Genomic DNA, 27,546 nt, shown 5'->3' on the forward strand with positions numbered 1-27,546 from the left:
AGTTTATTTCTAAAATAACTGCTTCTCAAATTAAACACTTGTAATAACTTTGTTATCTGCAGATTTGGGAGCTCCTTTATAAAGCAGCTGATTTTTTGTTTATTTGGATCTTCTAAGTGGTGGAGTTTTTTTGAGTAAGCTTTGGAAATCCTGTTCTTTAAAATTATATTTAAAGCATAGGATCATAGAATTATTTAGGTTGGAAGGGACCTCTATAAATCATTTAGTGCACCTGCCTGCTTGAAGTAGGCGTTGTTACATCAGGTAGGTTGAGTAGGTTGCTGAGGCATGGGTCTGAACAAGTGTTTAGTATCTCCAGGGTGGAGATTGCACAAACTGTCTACGCAGCCCGTTCTGGTGCTTGATCACTTTGACCATCCTCATGATGAGAAAGATTTTCCTTGTGTCCCCATGGCATTTCTTGTGTCCCCACTTGTCTGTTGCCTTGCATTTCTGAGAATCATCTGGCTCTACCTCTTCTGTACCTTTCCGACAGGTAGCTGAAGACAACAAGCAGTAAGATCCTTCCTTTGCATTTTCTTCTTTAGGCTGAGTGAACCCAGTTGTCTCAGCCTCCACTTAGCCATCATGGGCTCCATTCCTCTAATCATCTTGATGGCCCTTCACTGGACTTCTCTAGCAATGAAATGTCTTTCTCTAACTGGGCAGCCAAAACAAAAACTGGATGTAATATGTCAGATGTGGTCTCTCAAGTACCAAATGGAGGGGAAGAAATCCAAATCCTGGTCAAATCCTTGACCAGGTTGCAATGCTTTTGCTGAAACCACCCAGGAGACTGGTGGTGGCTGTGGCAGCAGTGGCGCGCTGCTAGTTCATGGTCAGCTCGTCCACCAAAGACCCCCAAGGCCTTTTCTGCAAAGCTGCTCTTTGGCTAGCAGGTGCCCTGTACTGTACTGTTGTAACTGCATTATTCCATCCTATGTGCCAGACTTTGCCTTTGACTTTTCATGGGGTTCATGCCAACCCATTTCTCAAGTCTGTTTGGAATCTAAATAGTAGCCTTATGCTCCAGCATGTAAACTACTCCCCCAGTTTAGTATGATCTGCAAACTTGTTGAGGTTGCATTCCATCCCCTCATCCAGTACAATAAAATTGCATCATATTTTTGGAAATTTTATGGGGTGAAACATTGTCAAAGAAAGGTTTATATGACTACAAGAACCATTCTAAATGTATACAGTCTTATTTTTGTTCTTACTTCAACTGGTATGGGTGAGGAACAACTCTAGAGAGATCAAAATAATTTTTTCACTGTAAAGTTGAGTAAAACAGGAGTATGGTCTAGAGTTTTAAATACAGGCGATGGAACTAACTGTTGCTGGAAGAATGTGCTCCCTTACTTGTAAACAAAGAGTGCCAGCTCCCAAAGCATGTTCTCCTCAGAAAACTCTCTGTCCAAAGAATGTCTTTGAATGTAACCAAATTCTGTTTTCTTATTGAAAGAAGATAAAGTTTACCTGTGAATTAAATTTTTTGTAGGTAAAGAATGGTCAAAAAAGCTAGTTAAGTTTTTTTAGGACTGGAAGGAGTCACCCGAGCCATTTGAATGTATTTTCCAGTTGATTATTGGTTTTGACATTTACCATATGGTGGTTATGATACCAATCTGCAAGAAGAACTTGGGCTTGGTGCTATGCTGACTTGAAGATCTTTGATGAAAAAGTCAACTTATGGTCCCTTAGATGGGAGGCTAAAAATCATCTCAATTTCAGATGTATAATTCCAGTTGTAAAAAATAAAATTGCTCAGTAACTCTGGTTTTCCTCCTATCATTTCCAGATTTAGCCTACCTGCCTCCTCCCCCCCCTTACCCCCATAAGCCATACTGAGGCTTATGAACTTACATTGCATTTGAACTACAAGCCTTAACAAAATATTCTATATTTAATTAATTTTAAAGTGGCTTATCTTTTGGAAGCTTTGAATTGCTTTTAAAAGACTTTAGCTTATGCTAGCTCTTTTTCTAACTTCTGTCTTGCATGATATTTGCACTGAATTGCTGTCATATATCAGAAGTATTTATCTCTTCAGAATGCCATGTAATTTCCTACAAACAGCTGCTTGCTTTAGCTATGCTATTTTTTCTGAAATTGAATATAATTTCAGTATTTTAATATAAGATTTGATTGAAATATTGACTATTCAGTTGACCATCATGCATTTCAAGACCACAGATCCTCACCATACGACTATGATCACTCCTCTAAAGGTAATAACATCCCGAGTTTCTGTAAAACATGATGAAATTCAAATGCAAGTTGAAATAAAAATATCCCATCTGCAGTCCTGTATTGTGTATATGTATTGCCAGAAGAGGGAAATGCGCCTAGGTCTTAGCAGTCCAGTTCTGGCCTTTTGCTACTTTGCCATGCATTTTCCTCTTCCTTCAAGGCTTAGATATATTTTTAATCTTTTTTTTTTTTTCCTTTATAGAGCCAGTATAGTGCAGAAGCGCATAATTTATTTTCAAGATGAGGGTTCTCTCACCAAAAAAATTTGTGAACAAGGTAAGGTAAAGTAAAATATCTTTCTGAACCTCCTTGTCATGTTCTACATATTTCTCTTAACTTGTCATATCAAACTAAAATTTTGAGGCCTTGAACAGTTTCATCCAGGTTCAAAGGTACAAAGCCAACTGTATCCTGGGCTGCATCAAAAAAGCATGGCCAGCAGGTCGAGAGAGGTGATTCTGCCCCTCTATTCTACTCTCCTCTCTTGAGACCCCATCTAGGGTACTGCAACCAGCTCTGGGGGCCCCAACATAAGAAGGACACGGACCTGTTCTAACAAGTCCAGCGTAGGGCCACGAAGATGACCAGAGGGCTGGAGCACCTATGCTGTGAGGACAGGCTGAGAGAGTTGGGGTTGTTCAGCCTGGAGAAGAGAAGGCTCCGGGGAGACCTTATAGCCCCTTCCAGTACCTGAAGGGGCCTACAGGAAAGGTGGGGAGGGGCTCCTTATGAGGGAGTGTAACGATAGGATGAGATGTAACAGTTTGAAACAGAAAGAGGGAGGATTTAGATTAGATATTAGGAAGGAATTCTTTACCCTGAGGGTGGTGAGGCACTGGAACAGGTTGCCCAGAGAAGCTGTGGATGCCCCATCCCTGGAGGTGTTCAAGGCCAGGCTGGATGGGGCTTTGAGCAGCCTGGTCTAGTGGGAGGTGTCCCTGCCCATGGCACGGCAGGGGGGTTGGAACTAGATGATTTTTAAGGTCCCTTCCAACCCAAACCATTGTATGCTTCTATGAAATTTTGGATATTCAGTTATGTTCTTCCTTATCACATACACTCTTCCTTATACAACCTTCCTTGCCTTCCCCTAAATGTGATACTTGCAACTCTTTAGCTGGTCTTCATGTGAAACCCTTTTGTCTCCAGGCCCCTTAGTTTATTGAATCCTGGGCTATTTAATCCTCTCCTAAACCTAAGAGTTGCAGTTGGTTATTGAATCCTACTGGAGAATTTAGATGCTTTGTCTGTCCAGAAGTTTCAGGCCTGTTGTGTTTTGAGATCAGCTGAGATTTTGTCCATATCAGATAAAAAACAGAAACAAACTGGTTTTGAATCTGAAGACGACTGAAATAGTAGTGCCTTCTTATTTAAAAATGTAGATTTAAATCATTACATCCACTTATGATGCAGGTATTTCAGGGTTCTAGTTTAGTCTAGTGTAGCCCAGCTTAAAAATAAACAAAAAAAATAATGTGTTTAACTCGGATTTATTTATAGCAGTACTTACTATGGCAGTTTTGCTGTCATCTGTTGATTTTGAGTTGTAACCATTTTCGATGGATATTCTGCTGCTTTTTCAGACTCGGCCTCAGAAGGTGTGACTGACAAACCAATTTTAGATTGTTGTGCCTGTGGAACTGCCAAATACAGGCTAACTTTTTATGGAAACTGGTCAGAAAAAACACATCCCAAAGATTTTCCACGTGAGTATCATTCTTTATACTATTGTTGTACCATATAGGGACTGCGAAGAGGGTTGGAGCTTGTTGTATGACGTAACATTACTTATTTACAGCTCAGCAGTGTAAATTATGACATACATGGAATACCGCTGATGTTCAGTATTGAAAATCCATGGATCTTTCTGTGAATGCTATACATTACAAATTTGTTGATTTGCTTGACATTTTGAACAGAAGTGTTTGTAAGATCATATTTTTAAGATTTCTTTGTGATTTCTTTTTTTAATTTTTTTTTTTTTTTTTTTTTAGTGAAAGCTTAGACTGGCTTATAAAGTACAGCTAGGAAATGAGATTTTAAGAAAAAGGCAACAAAGGATGGGCAACGCGCTAACATTTTGATTTTACAACCATGCCATTCTAGGCAGTATATTTTCCTTCAAATTCTTTTGAAAGATCCCAGTTAGTTTTGGTGAGCACTGCATCTTACTGCCTGAAGATGTTAATTAGATATATAGACCTTAGAATATTGTATCTTTTTTGTCTTTGTTGGTTGAATAAACAGATAAAATACATGTTTTTGTATTCTGAGCTTTGCCTGTCTGGGTTTTTAAAGTTTCTGAACTACAGAATCAGAGCTTCTTGCAATAACCCAAGCAACTGTAAAAAGCTGAAGTTACAAAAACACGTGTATTATGCATTTGTTCTTTCATTACTGCCTCCGCAGTCTGTGTCAATAAAGGCTAGGAAATGATTTGAGAACGTGAGTCACATTTACTGGTCTTTAAACTTTGTTATGCTTTCTGCGGCTGATGTTTTATATATAGACTTTATACGTCGATTTTTAAAATTGTTATTATTATTGTCACAGTGTCAGAATATCGTCATATAACTCAAATATGGTTTGTGTGTCCATCAGCTCATAGTTTGAACAGCCTAAGCAATATTGCTTGTCTTGAGTCTCTCATACATTTTCAGTTGAATGTAGCATTGTTCAGATGTCGTTTGTCAGCGTAATACATGGGAGATAAAATGAGCCAAACTCAGTAACTGCAGGAATGCTCTTATAGGCTATTGGATGATTTATATATCTGCTGAGTGTGACGCTTTATATGCGTTATTTGTATGGATTCAGCTGGTGTTTAGAAATAGGGCATGAGGAAATGATTGAAAACTATGAAATTACTGTGACTTCATGATGTAATACTGGGGATAAACGGCCTTTTCTTTTAAAGCCAAGTCAGTGAACACACGAAGAGTATGGGCGCACGACTGAAAATGAGCAAGTTGCGATAGTTTGCCACAATATAGCGGACTCTGTAGGCTGCTATCTCTCCCCAGTTACAAAGCGGTGAATTATATTAATGTTTCACTTAAAAACATGGAAAAGTGAAAAGATAACCATGCAATACTAGCATGGTTAAGCCCAGAAATAACAATGGATAAGATTTTACATTGAAACTTCTGAAAGTTGAGAAGATCTCATCCAGATGTAGTGATGTTAAAAATGAAAGCTAGTCATTGACATTATTCCTTAAAGTGTTGCACTTGTGCAGTAATTACATTAAAATAAAATGCTATTTATGATGGACTGTGGTGAATCACTAATTATTTGCCAAGCCATCACAGAAAAAATACTCTTATACCATCAGTATGGCTGAAATAGAAAGCAGACCATAAAACTTATATTTTGCATTTTTTCTTTAATTTATCTTCTGATTTGCTTTAAAAATCCTGAAGTAATATGTACTCTGTTGCTTAGCTTTTCTCCAAAGAACTACTTTTGCCAAATAAAGTATTTATTACACAGAAATGTTTCTGGAAGTTACAGTGCAAAACTTTTAATCCTGCGGAACTATTTTGAGGCTTTCGCAGATTCCATGGATTATGAATAATTTTACATTTATTATACCAGTGCACTTAAAATACGTCTGTTCCGTTAAATTTAAAAATGTATCGTCTGTTTAGGAGTTATCAGGTGTGCCTACTGTATAAAGCATTGCTTAGAGTGAAACCGCTGCAGCACATTGGTGTTGTGAGCGTGCCCACTGTGGAGTGAATGGAGAGAGGTGTACCACGGCTGTAGAAAGCCTTCAAAAACTAATTCTTAAAACAATGTTGCTTTCATGGATCTCAGACAGACTGAAAAAAAAAAAATTAAAAAAAAAAATTAAACTGATTTGCAAACCAGGGATTAAAAAAAGTGAGCATGCTTTTCAGGTAATTTTCGCAAGTTATCACAACTCCTGATAATAGGGCTACTGGAGGCTGAGTATTTCATTTGTTATTAAATCTGGCACGAGGGGAACTATTAAATTTCTTATCACATTTTGCCAGTCAGAAAGATTTGTGCTTACATATGCCCTGTGGCTTAAAAGCATCTGTTGTGTCTGTGTATCACCCGTATATGAGAACAGAATTATATAGGCCCTCCATTGTGATTTGATATGGCACATATGCAAAATATGTCAGAGGATACATTCTCATGTTGTGATGACACTTGGTCTTTATGCAAAAATACACGTATAAGTGAATAAATTGAGAAACTACTCATACAAAAAGGAAGGGAAATAACACCATTGGAAAGCTGTCAGTATTCTGTTTGCCGTCGTAAGTATTGGATAGTGACATTGGACTGGCGATGCAAACTAGTTCTGGCCTTGTACTGCTCAGATTATTTCACGTAGAGAAGTTTCTTTGACGTTTAGAGGAAAAGGCTTAAGAAACTGCACGGAGTTGTATCTTCGTTCTCATCAAGATTGTGATGTTCAAGGTGAGGAGTGAAACATTTGCAAATGTTGCACACGTTTTGTAAAAGGTTTGGGGTAGATGCAGTATACTTCGAACGGCTCATTTGGGCAAGTAGGTGGGCCAGCTGCTTTCTCTGCAGAGCCAGTATCTTTAGGAAGTGGTGTTTAGTGGAAAAGGCTGGGCTCTGCTTGCAAAGACATCAGAGGTTCTTCATCTGTTTAGGGCAGGGAGCGTGAGAAGCTTTGGAGCACATGGAACAATTGATTAACCATTTTACTAAAGACTTAAAGGCACTCTGGTTCCTCTCTGTAGTGATACGCTTTTCTTTTGTAGGGACTACGTGGAACTTTCTCTTTCAATGAGTTTCAGCGTCACTTACTGTGTTTCAGGGAAAGCTGCCCTCTCTGACTCGTGACATAGTTAGACCTGTGAGCTAGGAAGAAAGAATGGGCAAAACTGGCGGTCCCATTGCTGGAGCTGAATGACAGTATCTCTGTGGTTTGACAAGGTGCCAGTGTATATTTAAGGAACAGTTACTAGACCTAAAATCAAGAAGCCGTCTTCGGACACTGTAGTCTCTTCAGCTGTTACCTGGGTGGGGAGGAGGTTTAGTTTTGGTTTTTCTCCATTTGGGCTCAAGTAGTATTTAGCTTTAATGGACTCTGAAAACATCAAGCCTTCAGAGCTCAGTGGGTGTATTTTGGTCCAAGTTTAGCACTAGGGAAACTATGGAGGCTTTTTCTGCTGTGCTGCTAGGCCCTCTCCCTCATCTGTCTGTTCTGCTTGCTACACTTTTCTAGCTTTTTACCCCTACCATTGGAGTTCATTTTTTATTTCTAATCTATTTTCTGTTCTCCTGTGATTAGGTCCCTGCATCTGACTTTATCCATTCAGTTCTCTGCGCTGTCTTCTTCAATTTTGTTGTCCCACCTTTCACATCTTAAATTTGCGTTCCTTTTGTTTACTTCATTATTCATTTTTCATTCATTCTAGTTTTCAGCTGGTTCTACTGCTGCTCTCTACCTTTTGCATTGCTAAGAAAAATGTTAAATATTGTCTCATTCCATCATTCTGTCTCCCTCATCTCTTACAGTCTTTGCACTGTTACAAGACTGTCTGCTTATGTGAGCAGCTAATTTTCTCATCCCTTTCCTTTAAGCCCATAACTTTGCAGAGTGTTATTTGACACTTTAGTGAATTCATTTTTATTTCCAGTACTGTGGGACTTCTGTGACTCCTTATTTCTGCTCAATTCTCTTTTCAATTTTATCCAGACTTCTCTAACATTTCTTCGTTAAACTTTTACATTTTTTTTTTCTTTTTCCATTCAGCAAGATGAGAAACAGGAATCCTTTTGCCTAGCTCTACAACTCTTAGACTGTAAGAAAATTGAGCAAGCAAACTCAGTGAATACAGAAGCACCAAAATTCACTTCTTCGCTCCCTTACTAAATTAAAGGGAACCCCTGCTAATGGTTGGGGTGAGGGTGGGGGAAGGAGACATGGTACATGTAAAAAGTATGCAGAAGCGAAAAACCAGCTATGCCAGTGCCAATAAAAGCAGTTCTTTACCAGTATTTCAGAAGTTTCCTGGAAGAAGCGCTGGACACCATTTGCCCATAGAAAGCAAATGTTTCACCTCTGTTTCAGCGGGAAGCTGCTAGTGGAGGCTTCTGGCTGTGAGCCCTTCATAGCTCTGTGCCTGATAATGTTTGGGCACAAAGCTATAAATGAAAATCCGTAACATTTAATGATAGTGTAATCACGCTTATATCTACCTTTTTTGCTGGTAGTCTGCTGTCACCACTCAAACACAAACCTAGTGGACTGTTAGAAACCAGTATCTCTCAGTAAAGGACTTTAATTGCTGTTTAATCTTTGTGTGACCACTGAAGTCTCCCCTTGCAGGTTTCATCCTCAAAAATATTTTACACGGAAACCTAAAATTAAAGTATTCTTAAACTTCCCAAAGAAGTGAAGTCTTTGGTGAAGAAAAAGTATACTAAGCCTATCTGTTTGAGGAGACTGCTTGATTAGCTGAAAAACAATCTTTCCCACCATTTCTGCCAGTGTTGTTATATCCAGTAATTTCTGGCCCTTCATGGTCTATTTCTGTAGTTCACTGGCTTTTTCTTATAACTGTTAAGATATGGTGTAAAGATGTCAGTGAGAACTGACAGCGTGCAACACCTGCAAAAGCTTGGTACTGGTGAATACTGCGCACTTGAAACCTTTCACTTTAATAAAAAATGAGGAATTATGCTTTGAGGCTGTCTTGATGGTTGATGTTGTTGTTTGGTGGTTTTTTTTTCCCCCTGAAAGGACGCACCAACCACTGGTCTGCGATCATCGGTAGTTCTCACTCGAAGAACTACATCCTTTGGGAGTATGGAGGATATGCAAGTGAAGGTGTCAAACAAGTCGCAGAGTTGGGGTCCCCAGTAAAGATGGAAGAAGAAATTCGACAGCAAGTAGGTGTAATTCAGTGCATACTTTAAAAAAAGCATCCTACCTCAGCCTGTGACTGATTTGTCATTGACAATGTCTGTGAATGTCATTTTGCTGGCTAATTTTCAATTAAACAGATTAGGAGATCCGCTTATCTTTCTAGGCTCATTCTTGCCCTGGCAAAACTTTTTGTCTGTGAAAGGACAAGTTAGTTGCAGTATTCTGAACTTAGGAAATCTATGTGTCATGCAAGGCATGAATCAGAGATAGAAAAGTAAAATTCATATCTCCAGGCTTAATTGCGAAGACAGAGTTTGTTAAAAGAATACCGTGAAGACAGCAAGTAGTACGCCTTATTCCTTTTTGAAGTCGTGATTTTTAGTTTACAATATATTGTAGTTTGGGGTTGGGTTTTTTTTTCTGGTAAGCACCATATTTGCAATTTTCTGCAGATTCATTCGAGTTAGAAATGCTCTTACAGGGGAGTGAGGTGATTTTTGTTGCTGAGCAGGAAAGCTTTACACAACTGCACTAATAAAATTTCATGAATGAGGATTATGGTTTAAGGGCAAAAGAGCCTTTACAGTGTATCATCATACAGGGGATAGATGCAGCTGAACGGAAATCAATCTTTTAAATAGTTTATAGATGATTTTCATTTTGTTACATCAAGTAACAAACAACCAAATAAAATATACCAGGACACGATGATTATTATTAGGACATCTACCTCCACAAAATTCCACTCACTGGAAACTGAACTCAGTTATGAGACAGCAAGAATGTCCATATTATAACATAGAACAGAGCTATACATACAGTTCAGTAAGAAAAGTTAAAGGCAGAAAAGTTAACGACAGATCTGGTTTACGGGAGTCTCTGTCTGATTCCGCCGTCCTGACTTTCTCCCTGGATTGATAAAGTGATACAGGTGAGGAGGAGGCCTAGACCGAGGCGGAATAGTCGGATTGAATTGCAGGGACACACCGCAGGCATCAGCAAAATGGGAGCCAAAGGGCTTGTTTCGGCATTTCATGTGCCTGCTTTGATGTGCCAGCCTTTAGCATGCCGTGAGAGGGGTGACTTAATATTTAATTGATAAGCGATATTTGTAATGTATTCCTGGGACACTTTCTGCTTCTGCCAAATGTGCTGAGACTTAAAGATTTCAAAACAGCTGGAATTTTATAGAATTACTTGTGTTTCAATCATTCAGTGCCTGTTCTTTTCCTAAGGTTTGAATTTTAACAAAAAAAAAATCAAAATAAATATTGTGAAAATGGAAAACAGTACTTTACACTTCAGTAATGAGCAAAAATGCCTTTCCCTATTAATCATTACTCATGTATCACAAGCATGCTTTCCTTAATGGTTTGTTTTTCAGAGAAAATAAACTATTCCTTAATTTTTGAACATATGTAAGAAACCCTCTATACCCACAATCATTTTCGCTACATTTGTGTGGATATTTCCTATATTTGATACGTCTGAATATGAAGTCAGCAAAACTAAAAGCAGTATTTAAGATGACATTGTTGATTAATCGTATTCGTTTTTGTTAACTGCTGTGTGTTAAAGAGACAGTATTTCGAGGCCTCCTAGATAACACTTAGATTATATATAGAATTATATAGAGACGTACAAAAAAAGATTCAATTATATTTATACAGACAGTGTAGAACCACCTCAAAGACTGTTTTGCCCACAAGAAAACTTGTATAGCAAAAGGCTTTACATACTGAATTTCATTTGCTGTTTTGTGATGTTGAAGTGTATATAATCACGGTACAAGAACAGCTGGTGGGTTTGACAAAAAACTCGCAAACCCAAGAAAAATAGAATAAAACCAGCTTATAATTTAATATTTTAAATGGATATGTAGGGAATAAGAAAGGGAAAACCAGGATGAATATTGGGGGAAATGTGATGGTGGGTATGTTACTCTTTTTATCCTATAATAAACCTTTGCCATACCTGGGAATAGAAAGTAGGCCTTGATCCTGGAGAACTTGCCTTTGCATCTTTACTGAAAAGTAGCTAGTTTTATCCTAGTAATACTATATAAACCCAGATAGATTAAAATTATAACAGAGTATTCCATATACCACATATAATTCATCATTTTTGCTGCTTACTTGGGAAATCAAGTTTTTCGTGAGTAGTCCACATGAAATAAAGAAAATCAGCTTAATTAGTATCTTTGTACTAAAAAAGAGAGAATTTCTTTACACAGTCTTCACAAATACTTTATAAATAAGGGTCTGGGGCATCTGAATTGTAACTACACAAAGATGAGGTCTGGTCCGGAGGCAGCGAGGGCATGGGGAGAGCAGGGATGGAGCACAAGCAGAGGTGCACTTGTGAAAGGTCGTACCAAGCACTGGTGGAAGAGGCAGTGAATTTGAAGGGAATATGGAAAAGAGTGAAAAACATGACTCTCTGCTTTCCAAATTCTGTGTTCTTTGTCATTATGTGCCATGTATTTGCAAAAAGGAGATGCATTTATACTCTGGATTCAAATCAGAGGTGATTGTGACTTTTGGAGTACATAAAATAGCCAACTGGCTACAATATCATGGGCTGCTGAAATCGCATGTGAAATTAATGAATGTCACATTTCATTTCAACATCAGGCCTGTCTGATTGCATCAAACCTGCCATAATTCCCCTCGTTCTCCTGGTTCAGTCTAATCCGAGCAACGAACGGGTGTTATAACTGGATATTACCTAGAACAAGGCAGCGTATCAACAAATACCATAACATTTCCATTGAGTTTAATTGACTTTTGGTTTCTTTGCATTAAACTTGAGTTTAAGCTGCGCTTATATTTTTGAGAGGTAGTGAGGTAAAGTTCTGCAACAAAGACAGCAGAGCTAGTGTTGCCAGGAGCTAATTTGCCAATATTTCATTCAGGCTTTTAGTTTTTGGGTTTTTTTATTGCACGTTCTCCCTTGAAATATCAATTACAATCTGGTAGCATTGTTTCCTTCCCCACGCCTCGCAATGTACCGCAGGATCCATGTCCCTCTTTGCCATTTCTTATTCTGCCTTTATTTCCCCTATCTGTCACTCCCCCAGCCTGCTGTTGTGGGGGTGGTGGGAGGATGCAATTCATTAAAATCACTCTCCCAAGTGGCTTTTGAGCTTTCTGAAAACACAAGAGAGGCAATTCCTGTGCTTATTTCTGGTGCCTGGAGCCAGACCTCTGTGCAGCCGTAGCCCCAGCAGGTAACGCGCTTCTTTCATGGGCAGACTTGGGTTTGGAAATCTGCTGTGTTTCTGCTGTGTTTTGTGTGCAGTTTCTTAGGTCGATACATGGACACGTATTTATGTAACCAGCATCTGGGTCATTGACATTATTTAAGGTTTTATTAAGAAAAGAAAAAGAATTAATGATTTTTATGAATTATTACTAAAAATTTACCATCCGTGTATGAGACAAAGAAAAAAAAGGCTTTCTTTAAACAGAGCTTTGTTAAGAAGTGTCCTAACAATTATGTGTCATTAACTAAAGATTCTCAAGCGTGAACATTTCTGCTCCCCGTTTGACAGACTGCTGAATCATCATCAGCTTTTCTTCTTGACTGAGCACCTTCCAATGCTCTGATTTGTGTTGTTACTGTAAAGAGCCTGTGTGATATTTTTGCATGGATGGTCCTGGGTACTGTAAACTTGCTTTGTAGTTTGTTTATCTGGAAGAACTTAAAGGAACTAATCAGCCTTTTTGTTAAACTTTTCCTGGCAGCCTGGAAGGAAAGCCACAGCACATAAGAGTTTTAGTAAAACAATCTGTCAAGTGGTTGATGTGTACAATAGGATAATTCATGCGTTATACTTCAGGGGTTATAAATGAACAAACAGAGGATGGAAAAGGAATTATGTGAGCAGAAGAATGTTCACTGACCTCACGTATTTCTGAAATATATTCACTCTTTCACTTTGTTTTCAGAAATTCTGATTCGTACAGAACCTATTATTTGATAAACTGCCTGGACAGAAACAAATACAGAATTCGAAAGGTGAATTCTGCATCCGTATTGAGATACTCTGTTTAAACAAACGAATGAGATGGTTAAAACGTGAATCAAAAAGAATAAAGTGTAATGCTAAGCGTCATATCCTAGGCAGATGAAACAAGATTAAAATAGAGACATAGTCATTCCTCTTTGATTTAAATGTCTCACACCTTAAGATAACTCATTTGGTTTTGCTTAATTATTTGAAGATAAATACCAAGTAATTTTGCCACCCTTTTTTTTTTTTTTAAACCGAGATAAGTAATATTCTGTACCTTGGCGCTATTGCCAGGAAATGCAGTTTGTACTCTCTGCTTATTCCCTATAGACACATAGATGACATTCTTACAGGTTTGGTTTAATGCGCTCTGAAATGTCAGTAAGTGGAATGACTTCTTCCGTTGCCTTCAGTGGCCTCGATTAGAGTTGCCTATGCCTGCAGACCTTGAGAAGAGCAAGTTCTGCTTTCCAGTAAGATGCTTGTAAATTTTTTGACACATGGTAATTAACGTGAAGACAATTTCTTAATTGAAGATGAAACCTGAAATACCCGAAACTTTCTACAGATTAGAATAGGTCATTGTTAAGACTCTATCCAAACATTTATCTTTAGAAAATAGTTCTGGTTTGGATGTTTTTAAATATATCCATGTAATACAAAAGAAAAGAGAGTCAGCATTAAAGTCATTTCATTGTTGGATTGATCCTGATTGATTGATTTTTTTTTTTCTTTTGAAGAAATGTAATTTCAGTATTTCAGTTGAATAGTTACCATTTCATTATCTGTTTTGTAACACAGCGCTGTGTTCTTCCATCGAAAAATGGGGTCATCATATTTCTCTGACCGAAGCTGGTAAATCACCTGAATTACAAAGAGGAATCTGCAGTATATTGATTACTTTTTGTTATAGTGCTAGGCAAATTATTATCATGTTTACTGAAAGAAGCTCAAAATTTTGATTGTTGAATTATCTGTTATCGTGTACTTATAGAAGTTAAAATTAACTGACCGACCAGGGAGGTTCAACTGAGTTGTACCTGTGATTGATAGAACAGCTAAAAATTCTCCCTGAACACTCTGAGCTTTGGAGACCATGACACTCCTGAGAATGTTTGAGAATAAGGCTACTTTGCACTTGGAAGTTGTTGCTGCAGAAGTAGTTTAGTCTGTGATTGTTTAAAGTAGCTAAAAAAATCAGTGAAAACACGATGGCTTGGCCTTCTTTGCAGGTAGAGATTAAAACATATATAGGATCTTAGATTCTTTTGCCACCTATTATTATTGGTATTTCTGCTACTATTGTTACTCATGGAAACCAGAAGAAATTGGCCAACTGGAATGTCTACCTTTGCTTAGCCAAACCTTCAGCGAATGGCATCAACGTACCCACAGGGCGCCCTTCCTCCTCCCTCCCCAGGGAGAATTTTTGTTCCCGGCCACTTTTCAGAGGCACCAGTCTCTCTGTTGAAAAGACAGGAATGCTTGGGAAATATTACCGTGGCCACAAAGTCTAATATGAAAAGTACAGTCACTATTCATATAAATAGACCAAAAGCCTGTTAGGTTTCTATGCAAAGCTCACAGAAATTTTCAGTGGGTTTTGGACTTGGTCTAACAGTGAGGTAGTAACACCGTCCCAGCATGCTTTCGGCTTTAGTTACAGCCTGACCGCATGTTTTTAACATGGTATTTAATCTTATTCTGGACAGATCAAGCTGCTTAATTGCAAATTCGTGTTTAGACTTTTGTTTGCTCAGTTAGACTCCTCTATTGCTGTGTGCATACACCTCTATTGTGAATTATAGTACTACTTATGCTTTTTGAAAATGTTAAGTGGTAGATTTTCCATCCTTTCCTTTTTGGAAGATAGGCCTTGTATAATAATTTAAAAACTGGCATGTGGTAATTTAGAAGTTTTGAAATGCCTGTTTACTATGCTAAATTTCTGCCAAAAAGAAATTGTTGTCTATTTATATCATAAAGGGAAGCTTTATCTACCAGTAAATAACTCATGCAAAAGGGTTCAGAACACCTCTTCTAGGGTGGCTTCCATCTTTTAATAAACTTCTGTTGGAAACTGTAATTAGGATGATTCACAGTTTGTGGTGCTTTGTTTAAAAAACCCAAACAAACAGAACCTGTTCATCCCAATTGCGTCTTTTTTTTAAGTATTTGATAATAATAAAGACATGCTTCTCTAATAAGAAATAAAGCTGATGTTGCATCCTGTGCCATTTTGCTCTTTGTGGCCATGGGATTAATTGCTGTGAGCATGATACCAATGTAGGTCAAAGTACAGCATTCATTTTGAAAAGATACATGTTTAAAGGGTGCCTTTTTTCTTGACAACTATTGAAATATTTAAAAAAAACTCCACCACTTCAAAAATAATATTTAATTTTCTTTTATATCTTACTAGTGACTTATAAGGCAGGTACTTAGAGGTCACTTCACTTTAAAAGGAAAGCCTGAAAGAGAAAATCAACTTTCTTCTGACAGAACAGTGTATAAATTGTGTTGCTACATATCCTTATTCTTCTGAAGACAGGGTGGAAAACCACAAATTTAAATTTATTCAGTGAGTTTTATTTCTGTAGGCTTATATAAACAACATAGTCACTGTATGTTCCCATCAGTAAGCTAGTATTTGGTTTCAGTAGTTACTGTACTATCTAACTGGAATTACATTGCGCAAGTTTTGATTGCTTGTGCAACTGTTAAGTAATCATGTTTGGGCTTTAAAAATAACTAAGCATGTGGAATGTTTGCTTTGAGATACCAAAAAGAAAAGAAACATTCAACTACGTAGGTAAAAAAAAAAAAAAAAAGTCATGTCTTTATTTTAATAAAAGTTTTGTTTCCATTTCAGTGAGAAAAACTGTTCTTTTGTTGGTGAAAATAGTCTCTGTACATACTGGAAAATAATTATCATTTTTACTAATTCGGACTGGTACAAAGCACCTTCAGTTAGTCTAAAAGCCACTGAAGTTAATCACTCTTTTACAAAATCAAGCTCTGATGAATAAATATTAAGTGATGTATTATTTTCTGGTCCAAAACCTGAAAGATTCAACATGCTTTTAATAGTTCATGCAGTCGGCCAATAAAAATGAATAGGAAAATTTGTGCTTATTTGAGTACTCTGAAAATATCATCGCGCTATGGATAAACTCTTAGTCATTAAAGCACAGTCCTTATGCCACAGTTACTCCATGTGTGGTTCTTCTATTTGGAGAATTGTGAGAGCTGGCAGATATTGAAAACATTTTGTGCAAAATGTCCTTTTTATGATTGTGGTAATTGCCCTGATTTAGAACACCAGGCAAAATATCATTTTGAAATTGTATTTAGCCTTGGGTCAAAACTTTAGCAAAATAGTCGCTTGGTTAGCACTGCTTTTTCAAGTTTTGTCAAGTTGATTTTTGCCAGGTTTAGTAACAAGAACAGGAAAATGTTGTAAAATTACTGGAAACTCACTCTGTTTGTCAGTAGAGCTGTAAATCCTAGTGAAACATTCTGGTTACCATTGCTCATTTGAATTTGTGGTACATCTTTGACCCACTTGTATGAGTTATGTGCAGAGCTAGGCCAGGTCCCTTATTGTCATAGAAGAATGAAGGTCCTTTCTGCTGTTAAAGATCTGGAAAAATCAGAGAATTTTTGCACTCGTGATCTAGAAACTTAAACCACTGTAGTTTTGTTCTGTGGTTGTTGGTATTTCCCTTGCAAGAAACAGCCTTTGCGATCTAACATGACAGGTGCAGACATGCCATAGAGAAGACGACAAGCTTTTGCTATTGTTACAAAAATTCTGTCTCAACATACTGGGGTATATGCTGCATTGCAGGACATTTCTTCATCTACTTAAAATTAGAAGATGCTTTTAGAAATTGTCAGCACTGAACAGACTCCTTTTAGAACATTGTTCAGCCTGGAGAAGAGAAGGCTCCAGGGAGACCTTATAGCCCCTTCCAGTACCTAAAGGGGGCTACAGGAAAGATGGGGAGGGACTCCTTATGAGGGAGCGTAGTGAGAGGACGAGGCGTAACAGTTTGAAACTGAAAGAGGGGGGATTTAGATTAGGTATTAGGAAGGAATTCTTTACTGTAAGGGTGGTGAGACACTGGAACAGGTTGCCCAGGGAGGTTGTGGCTGCCCTATTCCTTGCAAGTGTTCAAAGCCAGGCTGGATGGGGCTTTGAGCAACCAGTTCTAGTGGGAGGTGTCCCTGCCCATGGCAGGGGGGTTGGAACTAGATGATCTTTAAGATCCCTTCCAACTGTAACCATTCTACGATTCGTACAAGTTAATCTCATGTGGACTTGTGCACAGTGCATGTAGCCGTGTCCTGCAAATGGAGCATCAAAAGCACTTCTCCCTGCCTACACTGAGCACCTGGCCTGTGCTCTGCCCACAAACCGATCTCCAGCCTCAGAAATGTGGAATTTCCCTCCAGTGAAAGTGGCCTCCAGTCGAACGTTTCCATTCTAAAAGACAAATAATTTTAAGGAGTGATATCCTGTCAGTCTTAGGGACCCTGCTGCCCTTCTCAAGGAGCAGCTTGTTTTGTAAAACTCCAGGTTGCAAGCTCTCGTCTTGCTTAATGAATTCCAGAGGTTTCACACCTCTAACTTTCACACCTCTAAATTGTCTTTGAAGTTTTACCCTCTGAATAATTACTCAGTTATTGATATGAAACAATTTGCATAAACAAACAACGAGTTAAGATTTTAACAGTTAGTTCAACCGCTCATTTCCCTTTCATTTACCTTAATTTGACTTGCTGATTATTTTCTTCCAATTATCACAGACCCTCCATTTCTAGTATAAACCAGAAATACAACTTTTCAGTAAAATCCAATAATCAGGTTCTCTTTGAAAAGAAATCCTTCAAACAAGGTAGAATTCTTTTAGTAGAAGACAGACCCTTCAAGAAAAAAAATTGGGTTTAACTCAAAAGACTGGTCTTTCCTCAGTGAATTCTGATGCTCAATCTTGTAGAAATGGGACCAATAAAAATTCTAACCTTTTTAAAATATCTATAATAGCTGAGAGGCCCATCAAAGCTTATAAAGATTTTCTCTGCCTCTTTGATAACTTCCTGCATTGCAGTAAAGCAATGCTAGAGGAGGAAAACAGTTGCTTCTGCTTCTAGGAGATTCATTCATTTGGACAATATGCAATAATTTTAGCTCTCCAGTACACAGACATAAAAGTCACTAGGAAGTGTTGTCTGTTCAAGACAATATGGTTGGATTGCTAGCCATTATTTGCTAATTTTAAAGTCTTTTAAAATATCTTGCCTTTTCATTTCCTGCAGTTAGATTTTATCATGCTGTTCTGCTGTCACAAAATTATTACTGTCCTGTAGCAGATATATCCAGTGGAAAGATGCGATGAAATGACTTTCAAATTATTTTCTTTCAGTCTACCAGTGTCATATTTTTAAAGCATGAACATTTCAGACGCATTGATTCTTCTTGTGTTGCTAATACTGAGGGACAAACTCCATCTGACAGCAGTCCAGCCGTCCTAACACCAGGCTTTGGTCTGAGAAATCAGTCTTATCACTTGCAACCACTCCGGTCTGGAATGGCAGCTCTAAATCCTAACAAGACACAACAGAAGCATTTGAGGAGCGACCCTAAGGCACTCAGGAACTGTCCTACAGCAACACAAGCAGAATGTTAAATAACACAAACTGTAGAAGAGCTAACACCAATAATGTCAAATTGTTTGATGGGCAAATGAAGCAGATGCTTGGGCCTCCCCTCCCCTGGAGACATTGCCTAAACTCCTGTTGACTTTTGTAAAGTCTGGTTTTTAAGGGTCAGAGTACCACTAAAAATTAAATTAGGGAAGAGTTGACTTCTCTCTGACTACTTTCGTCTGCAGTGGCTTAACCTGTGATTAAAATGCAGTGGCTGCATAGCCAGTGGCATTCAGCTGCCTATTAAAGAGGTGCAGCAAATGCTGAAGAAGTGCCTGAACTCTCATTAGCAGCATTTGTCAGGAACCACAGGATCTTCCCCTGTTTTCTCTCTTCTTGCATTGTAAATATTGTTCAAAGGAACAGCATGACATAACAGCTGAAGCTGAAGAGTCCTACTAGCTCGTTTGACTTGCAAATGCTTAATTATTCAGATGAATTTTCAAATTAAACAAAAACTAAGGAAAAACCCCCTCAATGCCAAGTCCATCATTTTGGCATTAGCTTTTTAGGGTGTTTTTTGTTTGTTTGTTTATGAACCTCACTTCAGAACTCTCTTACTGTGATGATATCAAGTGCTTATTTCCACCTAAATTCCAGCAGAACGCTCAGAAAAATACCATGCACAAATATCATACCTATTTCTGAAACCAAATATGGATGCAAGTGTATGAATGTTACTCAGTCTGTATTATTTTCTAAGACAGCTCCTCTCAATTAAATATCTAGATCACAGATACTGATTGCAGAATCTATTTGTTGCATTTAATGTGCGATGGATAGGCATATTCAGGTATTATGTTATGTATGTATTAATATGTAATCAATCAAGTGGCCCAAGGCACTGAATAGGGAGGATATTCATCAGTCTTTATTTCAGCTTTTAACTTAGTTTTCTTAGATTGCTTTTCCAGTCTGAATCTGAAAGCATTCTAATGTGCTGTAGTTTACGTCAGTCAGAAACAGAAGCAGGGCTGCTTATTTTTAGAGCAGGGGGGAAGGTTAATGCTGTTGACTAGTCTTTAGCTCGGGAAAGAATGACATACTTGCAGGCTGTATGTTTCTTTGAAGTTCACCAGTCAAACATTGACATAAAATGGCATATGAAAGAATTTAGAAACTGTAATATATGCTGTGACCTGAAACGGATTCAAGAGTTAGCACAGGGCTCAAATGAAAATGTCTGGTATTGTCATTTGTTGCCGGTTACAAACTCTCTGGATTCCTTTTAAAAAGATGTTATTGGATTCTCTGCCAGTCAGCTCCCTCCTTTAATCATGGCTCAACTCATTCATTAGATTCTTCCTTCAGTCAGTGATATCTTCAAATACATATGATTACTTACATCGTGGGCCGTATTCTGCTATTGCAAGAACATTCTGTGGAAAAAAGCTATACAGAAGTTATTAGAAAGGAAACAATCAAGAACAGAGTGGAGTATTCATTCCCTGCATTGACAATCGCTGATATTTGATGACAATATTGTAGCAAATGGTATAAAATATTGGGCTTAAAAGTAGGTATATTGATAACTAAAGATAGTCTACAGAAAATTTGTTTTCGAAGAATAGTTTGGAAATTTATGTGAGATAGTAATCTGTACAACAACACCTAAGTTGATGCTTTGCCAGGATAAACACCGAGTACCTCAAATGCTTATTTTCTTCTTTATGAATGAAAAGTGGCCAGCACTGTACCTGGAGTAGTCTAGGAGGTGCCTAAATACCATATACCTTACCTATACAGTAAGTCATTTAATTTGGACAAGTCAGTTTGTTCCTCTTATCATATTTTGTTTTATACAGTACTAGTCAGTTTTCGGAAAGGACAAAAATGAGCTAAATGACTGGAGAAATTACTTTATTTACAGAAATGGAATGCATCTTAAAATTATTGTCTGTGCTCTATTCCCTGGAAGTTGGTAATGCTATTTTAGATGTTGAGGATGTGCTGATTTTTGCCCCCTCCCCTTCTTTTATAACTGACTTTTTGAATGCTTTCAATACTTTTAATGCATTCAATTCTTGAAAAATACCTCATTTAAGAATAAATATCAACTTAGAAAACAGATCTCTTTAAAATGGCCTCTCTATTTATCTATTAACGATACCTACTTTTTTCAATTTGAGAGAGGATTCTTAATATGAGGGTAAGGGGAACGAAGAGAGAGGAAATGGATGGTCGGTATTTTTGCTCCCAGAGGAAGAAGTTATAACTTTGTTCATTTTTTTTACCTATGGTGAATGTAATCTGCGTCTGGCTTTGTAGATGTGAAAGTTGGGGTCTACAAAACGATGGTTTATTATTTATGTTCAAGTTGCCAAGAGGAAGTAGCTGTGCTTTGGGGCTCTGCAGGAGGTTGAAGACAAACCTTTGTATTTCTAACATGAGCAATGTACATTCTAGCTAAAATTTTGTAAATGTATCTAGGCATGTATGAACCTAATACAATACTGATTAATACCTATGGACTCTTTTCAGTGGGCTTTTTCTTGTTTCTTACATTCGTGCTACAAAACATCAACATCGTCACAGCTTCAGTTTCTCAAAACAATTTTCAGAACTCAGTTTGTTACATGTACGATTTTTTTGCTTTCGTTCCTTTTACAGCTGAGAATAGGTCTCTAAAAGCAGTTTTCTGTAACCGCATATAGTGCATACTGCTGCAAGCTTCACTATGTGACTTTTGTGCTTTTAAAGTAAAAAAGAAAGGAATAAATAGGTCTTTGTCATCATTAGTTTTAAAGAAATATATACAAAGGAATGTGTGTGTATAAAAATGTACAAAAACATATGTGGATGTATAATATATATTTAGTTTAATGTTTAGATGTGAGAAGGCTGTTGATAATAATTTTCTTATCCTTCTAAATGACATCAAAAGTCTGTGGCTAGCTGCCATACGTGTGTAACGAGATATCCACCGTCTAAACTCTGCTTGAGCATCACTAGCTTTTCCTCTTGAGAAGTGTTATCACGGGGCTAAGCTGTCATTGGCTAACATACAGCCATGAATAGTTGTACCATTGTTTCCTTAAAACACAAGATGCATAGATGCATGCATCCCCCCAATCTTTACAATGAGAAAGGCATCCAGAAGTTATTAAAAATAATTTGCAACCAAGGTCTGTTGCTATCTCTTCATTTCTCCTTGGCTTAAAAAAAGCTACAGCACTGCGAATAAGTGAAATCTTAAGTTCTTTAAGCTATATGACAAGATTTTGTGCTGTAATACTCATGAAACAGCTTGAGTTGATGGCAAATTGAAAATACATGATTTCTTTTTAAGTATAGGAGTTTGAATCCCACACACGGATCTTCTAAGAAGTGTAGTACAGAATCTTTTTCTTTCCATTTTGCAAATGGGAATGCAATTTTTCTACATCCCGTATAAATTCACTTTAATAATCACCCCCTGAAATTAAGGTTTAAAAATTTAAAAATTAAGGTTTAAAAATTAAGGTCATTATCAAATAAAAATGTTTCATTTGAGTTATATAGGCAAAGAAATACCCACAGTAAACACCTATTCATAAGATATAAAAGCTGTCAGTAAATTATCTCTCAACTGCCACTTTGGATATTTTCTGGTGGTGTTTTTTGTTTTGTTTTTTTTTTTTTAACACAGAATCACAGAATGGTAGGGGTTGGAAGGGCCCTCTGGAGATCATCTAGTCCAACCCCCTGCCAGAGCAGGGTCACCTAGAGCAGGTTGCACAGGAACGCGTCCAGGCGGGTTTTGAATGTCTCCAGAGACGGAGACTCCACCACCTCTCTGGGGCAGCCTGTTCCAGTGCTCTGCCACCCTCACAGGAAAGAAGTTCCTCCTCATGTTTAGGTGGAACTTCCCATGTTCAAGTTTGTGCCCATTACCCCCTGTCCTGTCCCCGGGCACCACTGAAAAGAGCCCAGCCCCTTTGTTTGTTTTTTGTTTTTACACAAAAGATAGGGCACAATTAGTGCACACGTGCAGTTCTGCTGTGCTTTTTCTCCCTCTCTCTGTTTCGCTCTGTCCTTTTCGTGTATGTTCATAGACAAAGGGGGAAGAGAGACTTAGGAAAGAACAGACAACCTTCATCACTTTTACTACAGAAGCGTTAAATGCTAGAATATAACCTAACGGTATTTATTTAAGAATCTTTAATTGATTTAATTTATATAACTTGCAATGCAGAAGACTCTTGTGTTTCACTGCATCAATACCTAGTGCCCGTTTGGCGGCTGCTGTCATTGTCAGCCCTGTGTCCCCACCTAGGTTTTAGCGAGCTCTGTCACAAACAGAGCTTCAGCGCTTTTGCTGCCAGTACCATGGTGTTGCCCCAAAGCTGTCTGTGATGTTCAGAATGGGTTTGATCAGACATGAGCAATGACATGAATTCAGAAAACCCACGACCTGAGTTTCTGTAGGTGTCCTTTTGAAGGGGACATTTTTACACATTGCTACTTATATCTTGTATGTGTGCACATGAGTGTCTGTAGGCGAATATACTCAGTTCATCCTGAATGACCTGACATCAGGTCAGCAAGGTTAAGAATGTGAAAGGCAGGCTACTCCTTGATTATTCATATAATATCAATGATATTCCTGTTTCTTAATTCGATCAGAAGCGTGTCTATGTGAAAATCAGTGCATCTTTTCACGCTTGGGACTTACCTGCCTGGGGCAACTTTGGGATGTAAGGAATGGTTTCAGTTTAACAGACAATATTTATGCTGCATTGACTCCCCAGGTGGAAACTGTTGTTCTGGAGAGGTGGCGTTCTTGCATTTTAGCTTAGAATCCAGAGTGCTGGATCTAGGGTCCTGAGACTTACTGAGTAGAGACATCTTGCCTTGAAATTATGGCATATAGTATCAACGCTCCTTAGATTCAATTGAAAGGCTCCTCGTTACTTTAATGGGACTTGAATCAGTCCTTCACATCTTCACAGCCGGGGAACTTTACTGGTTGTAGAACCAGTGATTTCAGTGGGAAAATTCTGTAAACTTTCTTCTTGGAGTTATTGTGTGGGTTTGGGGCATACAGATCTTTTGGGGTGTGTCATCTCATGTCACCTCGCAGGACAGAGTTCTAAATCAGAATCAAAATTCTTGAAAAAGAAAAAGCCTTCCTACATAAAATTCAGATCTGCATTCAGAGTGAAATTCCTGGGGAAACAAGTGCCTGCTTTCTATGGGATAGATAGTCTGTTTGTAGTTAAGGAAGAGCAGAGTTTATTTATGTGTCTTTCTTTACTTATCTTGATCCTTTGACCAAAAATTTGTGTCTGTTTTATTTGTGGAATTGCGCTTATACTTTCCCAATACCTTCAGAAGAAATGCCACTCAGCCTCAGCACTTCTGCAACAATGTTAAGGAAAATAGATGGACAAATTCATTTTCACTGAACAAAATAAGGAAAGCCTGCTGTGTTCCATAGATACACACTTGTTTTAAATGCTTCCCTTTTCGAAAGTTAATTACGTGATTGCTGCATTACTTAAGAGCTGAGAAGAACATATCTATAATGAGCAGAATCTGAATAGATTTTTAATGCATCTTTTCTAGCTCTCCCTGTGGCTAGGAGTGCTTATTGAGATCTTCATTTACAATAGATTACTGCTACTTTTTTAAAGTACTTTCCTGCTCCCCGTAATTGATGTATTAGTATATCCCCTAAGCATATTTTCTTGTTCGTCTTTACTCCATTAAGATTAAACAGAATGGTCATTAGATCATAAAGAAATAAAATATTCACTTCACTACTTAGTGCAAAAAAGCTGCTATTATCTGTCAAATATAAAGATTAACTTTGCCTTCAGGTACATTTTTAATGGCCTTTTAAATATAGCCCTGAACCACTGTAACACACACTAATAGATGAAGAACTTTCTTCATCAGGGGGAAGTCTATCTTAATTAGGTGTCAGCCCCAGAATTTTTTGCTCAGCTCATGCTCTTAGCTGTGAAAGATTTTTATCCACGGTTATCTGAATTCATGACACAGTTGCAACACAGGTTAAAATTAGGGAGACGATTTGTAGTCTATCACTTGCTATAGATGTTCTAATAGGTTTTAATTAAAATGTCAAAGATTATATTCTATATATATTTCTTATTCAAATAACAGTGGAGAAACATGAGTTTGTAAAGATATGAAATAATCCGATTTTCAGTGTGCAAGCATAAATTGCATTTGCAAAGAGATGTTCAAGCATGAAACAAACCCAAAATTTTATTCTTACAAATTTCGGTTTGCAGAACGGTGTGTGTTTCCCTTATTCACTGTAGTCCCTCATTGCTTTTCTCCACTGCTCTTTTCTTCTAAGGGGCAAAAAAATAATGTTTCAAATGATGAAAGTGATTTTCAAAGGACATCAGGGAACACAGAGGACACTTCTGTTCTATTTTATGATTGAGTACTAACAGATTTAAAATACATAAAATATACGCAGCAGCATAACTGCAAAGCTGTTCTTGCCAGTAATGGTCGTGTTTACTATCCACCAAACTAGATAAACTTTGCAGAAGAAATATGGTATTAATGACTGATTAATTTTATCAGGAGCTATTGCAGTCAGATTTATTTTATTAATTAGTTCATTATTCGTGCTGTCATGGCTCCAAAGTCGCAGTGTTCACAGACAACTGGAGAAGCATCAATATTCAGTAGTTTTGATTGTTACTGATAGCAAGATCTCTCCATCAGTGCTTTGGTTCTGCATAATTTTTCTGACTGCCCTGATATTATTGAAATCATTTAAGATTTGGCTGTCATTCAGAATCGTAATGAAAAGCTTCGAGATATTCTAGTTTATGTTATTAGGTTTTTTTAATGATGTTGTTAATTTCTGTAACACTTAAGGTCTTCCAAGGGAAAAGCCCTTTTTCCAAGAAGTCCAGTGTGCTATAATGGCATGCTATGATTTTGTTTACAGGAAACAGCAAAATGACATGATATATCATTTGGTTTAAAAGAACTAGTTTTTATTAAAGAGTTCGTGGAAAGATTAGAGAAAATGGTCATTTTGGTTTTACAAGCTGCAATTGTAGTCAGTAGATGTTGTAAGATACCTTATTTTAATACCAAGTTTGTGTTTGCTTAGTTAGATGAAGGCTTTCATTTTAAATCAGAAACTTAGCCTTTAAGGTAACAACTCTTTGGCATCAAAGCCAGCACTTTCTTTCAGTAGTGCTTTTGTTAGCTGCAGATACCTTCCTGAGTGCTCTCGGATCTCCAGGCCTGGGTCAGCTACCCATATGAGCACCTCAGTTGAGGTGTTGATCTGATCTCAGCACTGCTGCCTTCTCCAGGCAGGGAAGGAGATGTTCTTCTCTACTTGACTCGGTGTTTTGACACATTGCTCTGAAGTTTGGTGTGCCTTGTCATTTGATTGGGAACACAGCCCCTGTGATGCTTATAGGAAACGTTATTTCTTCTTTTCATCTTTTTTCCTTGGGTGAAAACATTCTTACTGACACGTCCCTCACTTATTATGTAAAGCGGGTAATTAGTTGATTACTTGTGCTCCACTTAGCAGCATGATTGGATATGTGTCACTCTTGGCAGTGGTGTAGAATAATCTTTAGACGAGGGCAGTTTACTCAGAAGATGCTCCTCCAGTGTCACCTTCAGTGTCCTGGAAGCCCTTTTTCTCGCTCCCTGCTGGACTCCTTGAGTGGGTCCCGCTGTCAGTGACCGGCTCTTCTTTTGGCAGCACTGGGCAATTACGCCTACCTGACCTAAGCCTGTCGCTGTGCCCCTGCCTCCCCTCCTAACCAAAGGCTCTGACAGAGCTGCAGTAAGTACCCTTGATCGTCTCAGTGGAGCTCCATCGGAGACAAGTGCTGGAATTAAATTAACAATAAATAATCAAGATAATTTGATCCTTTGACACTTATCTGTAAATGTTTTCTGCCAGCCCATATGCAGTGCAATAGCACTTCCATTTCTTATGTATTTATTGTGCAAAGTAGAGGAAATTAGTTCTTTCATGTTCAGTCTTGCCTTTACTTTTCACCTCATCTTTCCTTCTAATCTTCCTGCAATTGCACTAAAAAGCGTTTTAGTAAATTTATATCAACTTTTTCTGAAATTGTTTTCCAGGCTTCTCTTAAAGAGCACCTGTGTTTCAACCTCTCCCAGATTGTATTTGGTCAATTCTTCTGTACTTAATTTTAGGACTTTCCAGAGTTTATAGGGTGTATATTCTTTTCTTTAAATAGCAGTTCAAATTAAGTGAAGGAATTCAGTTGCAGGCCATTTATTCATCCATAATGTTATATGAGAAAAATTGTCACCCTCTTTTTTTTTTTTTTTCTGTGGAAGGTATAATAAACTAGCTTGTAAGTCCCTTGTCAGTTTTTATTTCTGCCTTCATGTCTTTTCAACATCTGTTTCAAGAAGACCAGGCTTTGTTTCAATTCTAGCGTTGTTTTGGCTAGTGTATGCTGAAAAAAAATACTGTGAGGCATTGTTAAATTTACAACTAAATTATACAAATTCCTATATACTCTTAATGTGTTTTGACTGTCCAGTTATTAACTAAAACCCCTAACCTTTCCCATGTGCTGGTGACTTTAGAGAGGAATAAAAATGGCAATATAAAAAAACCCAACAAATAACAGTTAAATTAATTTCTTTTTGTATCTATATGTCACAGGTCTGCTATCTGTTTGATAAAGCAGGAAAAATATCTTGGTCTTTA

General features: G+C 37.7%; 1 protein-coding gene across 1 annotated transcript in view; it reads left to right on the forward strand.

Moving 5' to 3' along the window:
- SPON1 (spondin 1) overlaps positions 1-27,546 on the forward strand; it is a 201,216-nt gene that overhangs the window by 59,657 nt on the left and 114,013 nt on the right. The window contains exons 4-6 of the mRNA XM_054201316.1: positions 2,456-2,529; positions 3,837-3,959; positions 9,008-9,156. Coding sequence (XP_054057291.1) covers positions 2,456-2,529; positions 3,837-3,959; positions 9,008-9,156 — 346 coding nt within the window. The remainder of the gene's footprint in view (positions 1-2,455; positions 2,530-3,836; positions 3,960-9,007; positions 9,157-27,546) is intronic.

Source organism: Rissa tridactyla, chromosome 4 (genome assembly GCF_028500815.1).
Source record: "Rissa tridactyla isolate bRisTri1 chromosome 4, bRisTri1.patW.cur.20221130, whole genome shotgun sequence".
NCBI classification, from domain to species: Eukaryota; Metazoa; Chordata; class Aves; order Charadriiformes; family Laridae; genus Rissa; species Rissa tridactyla.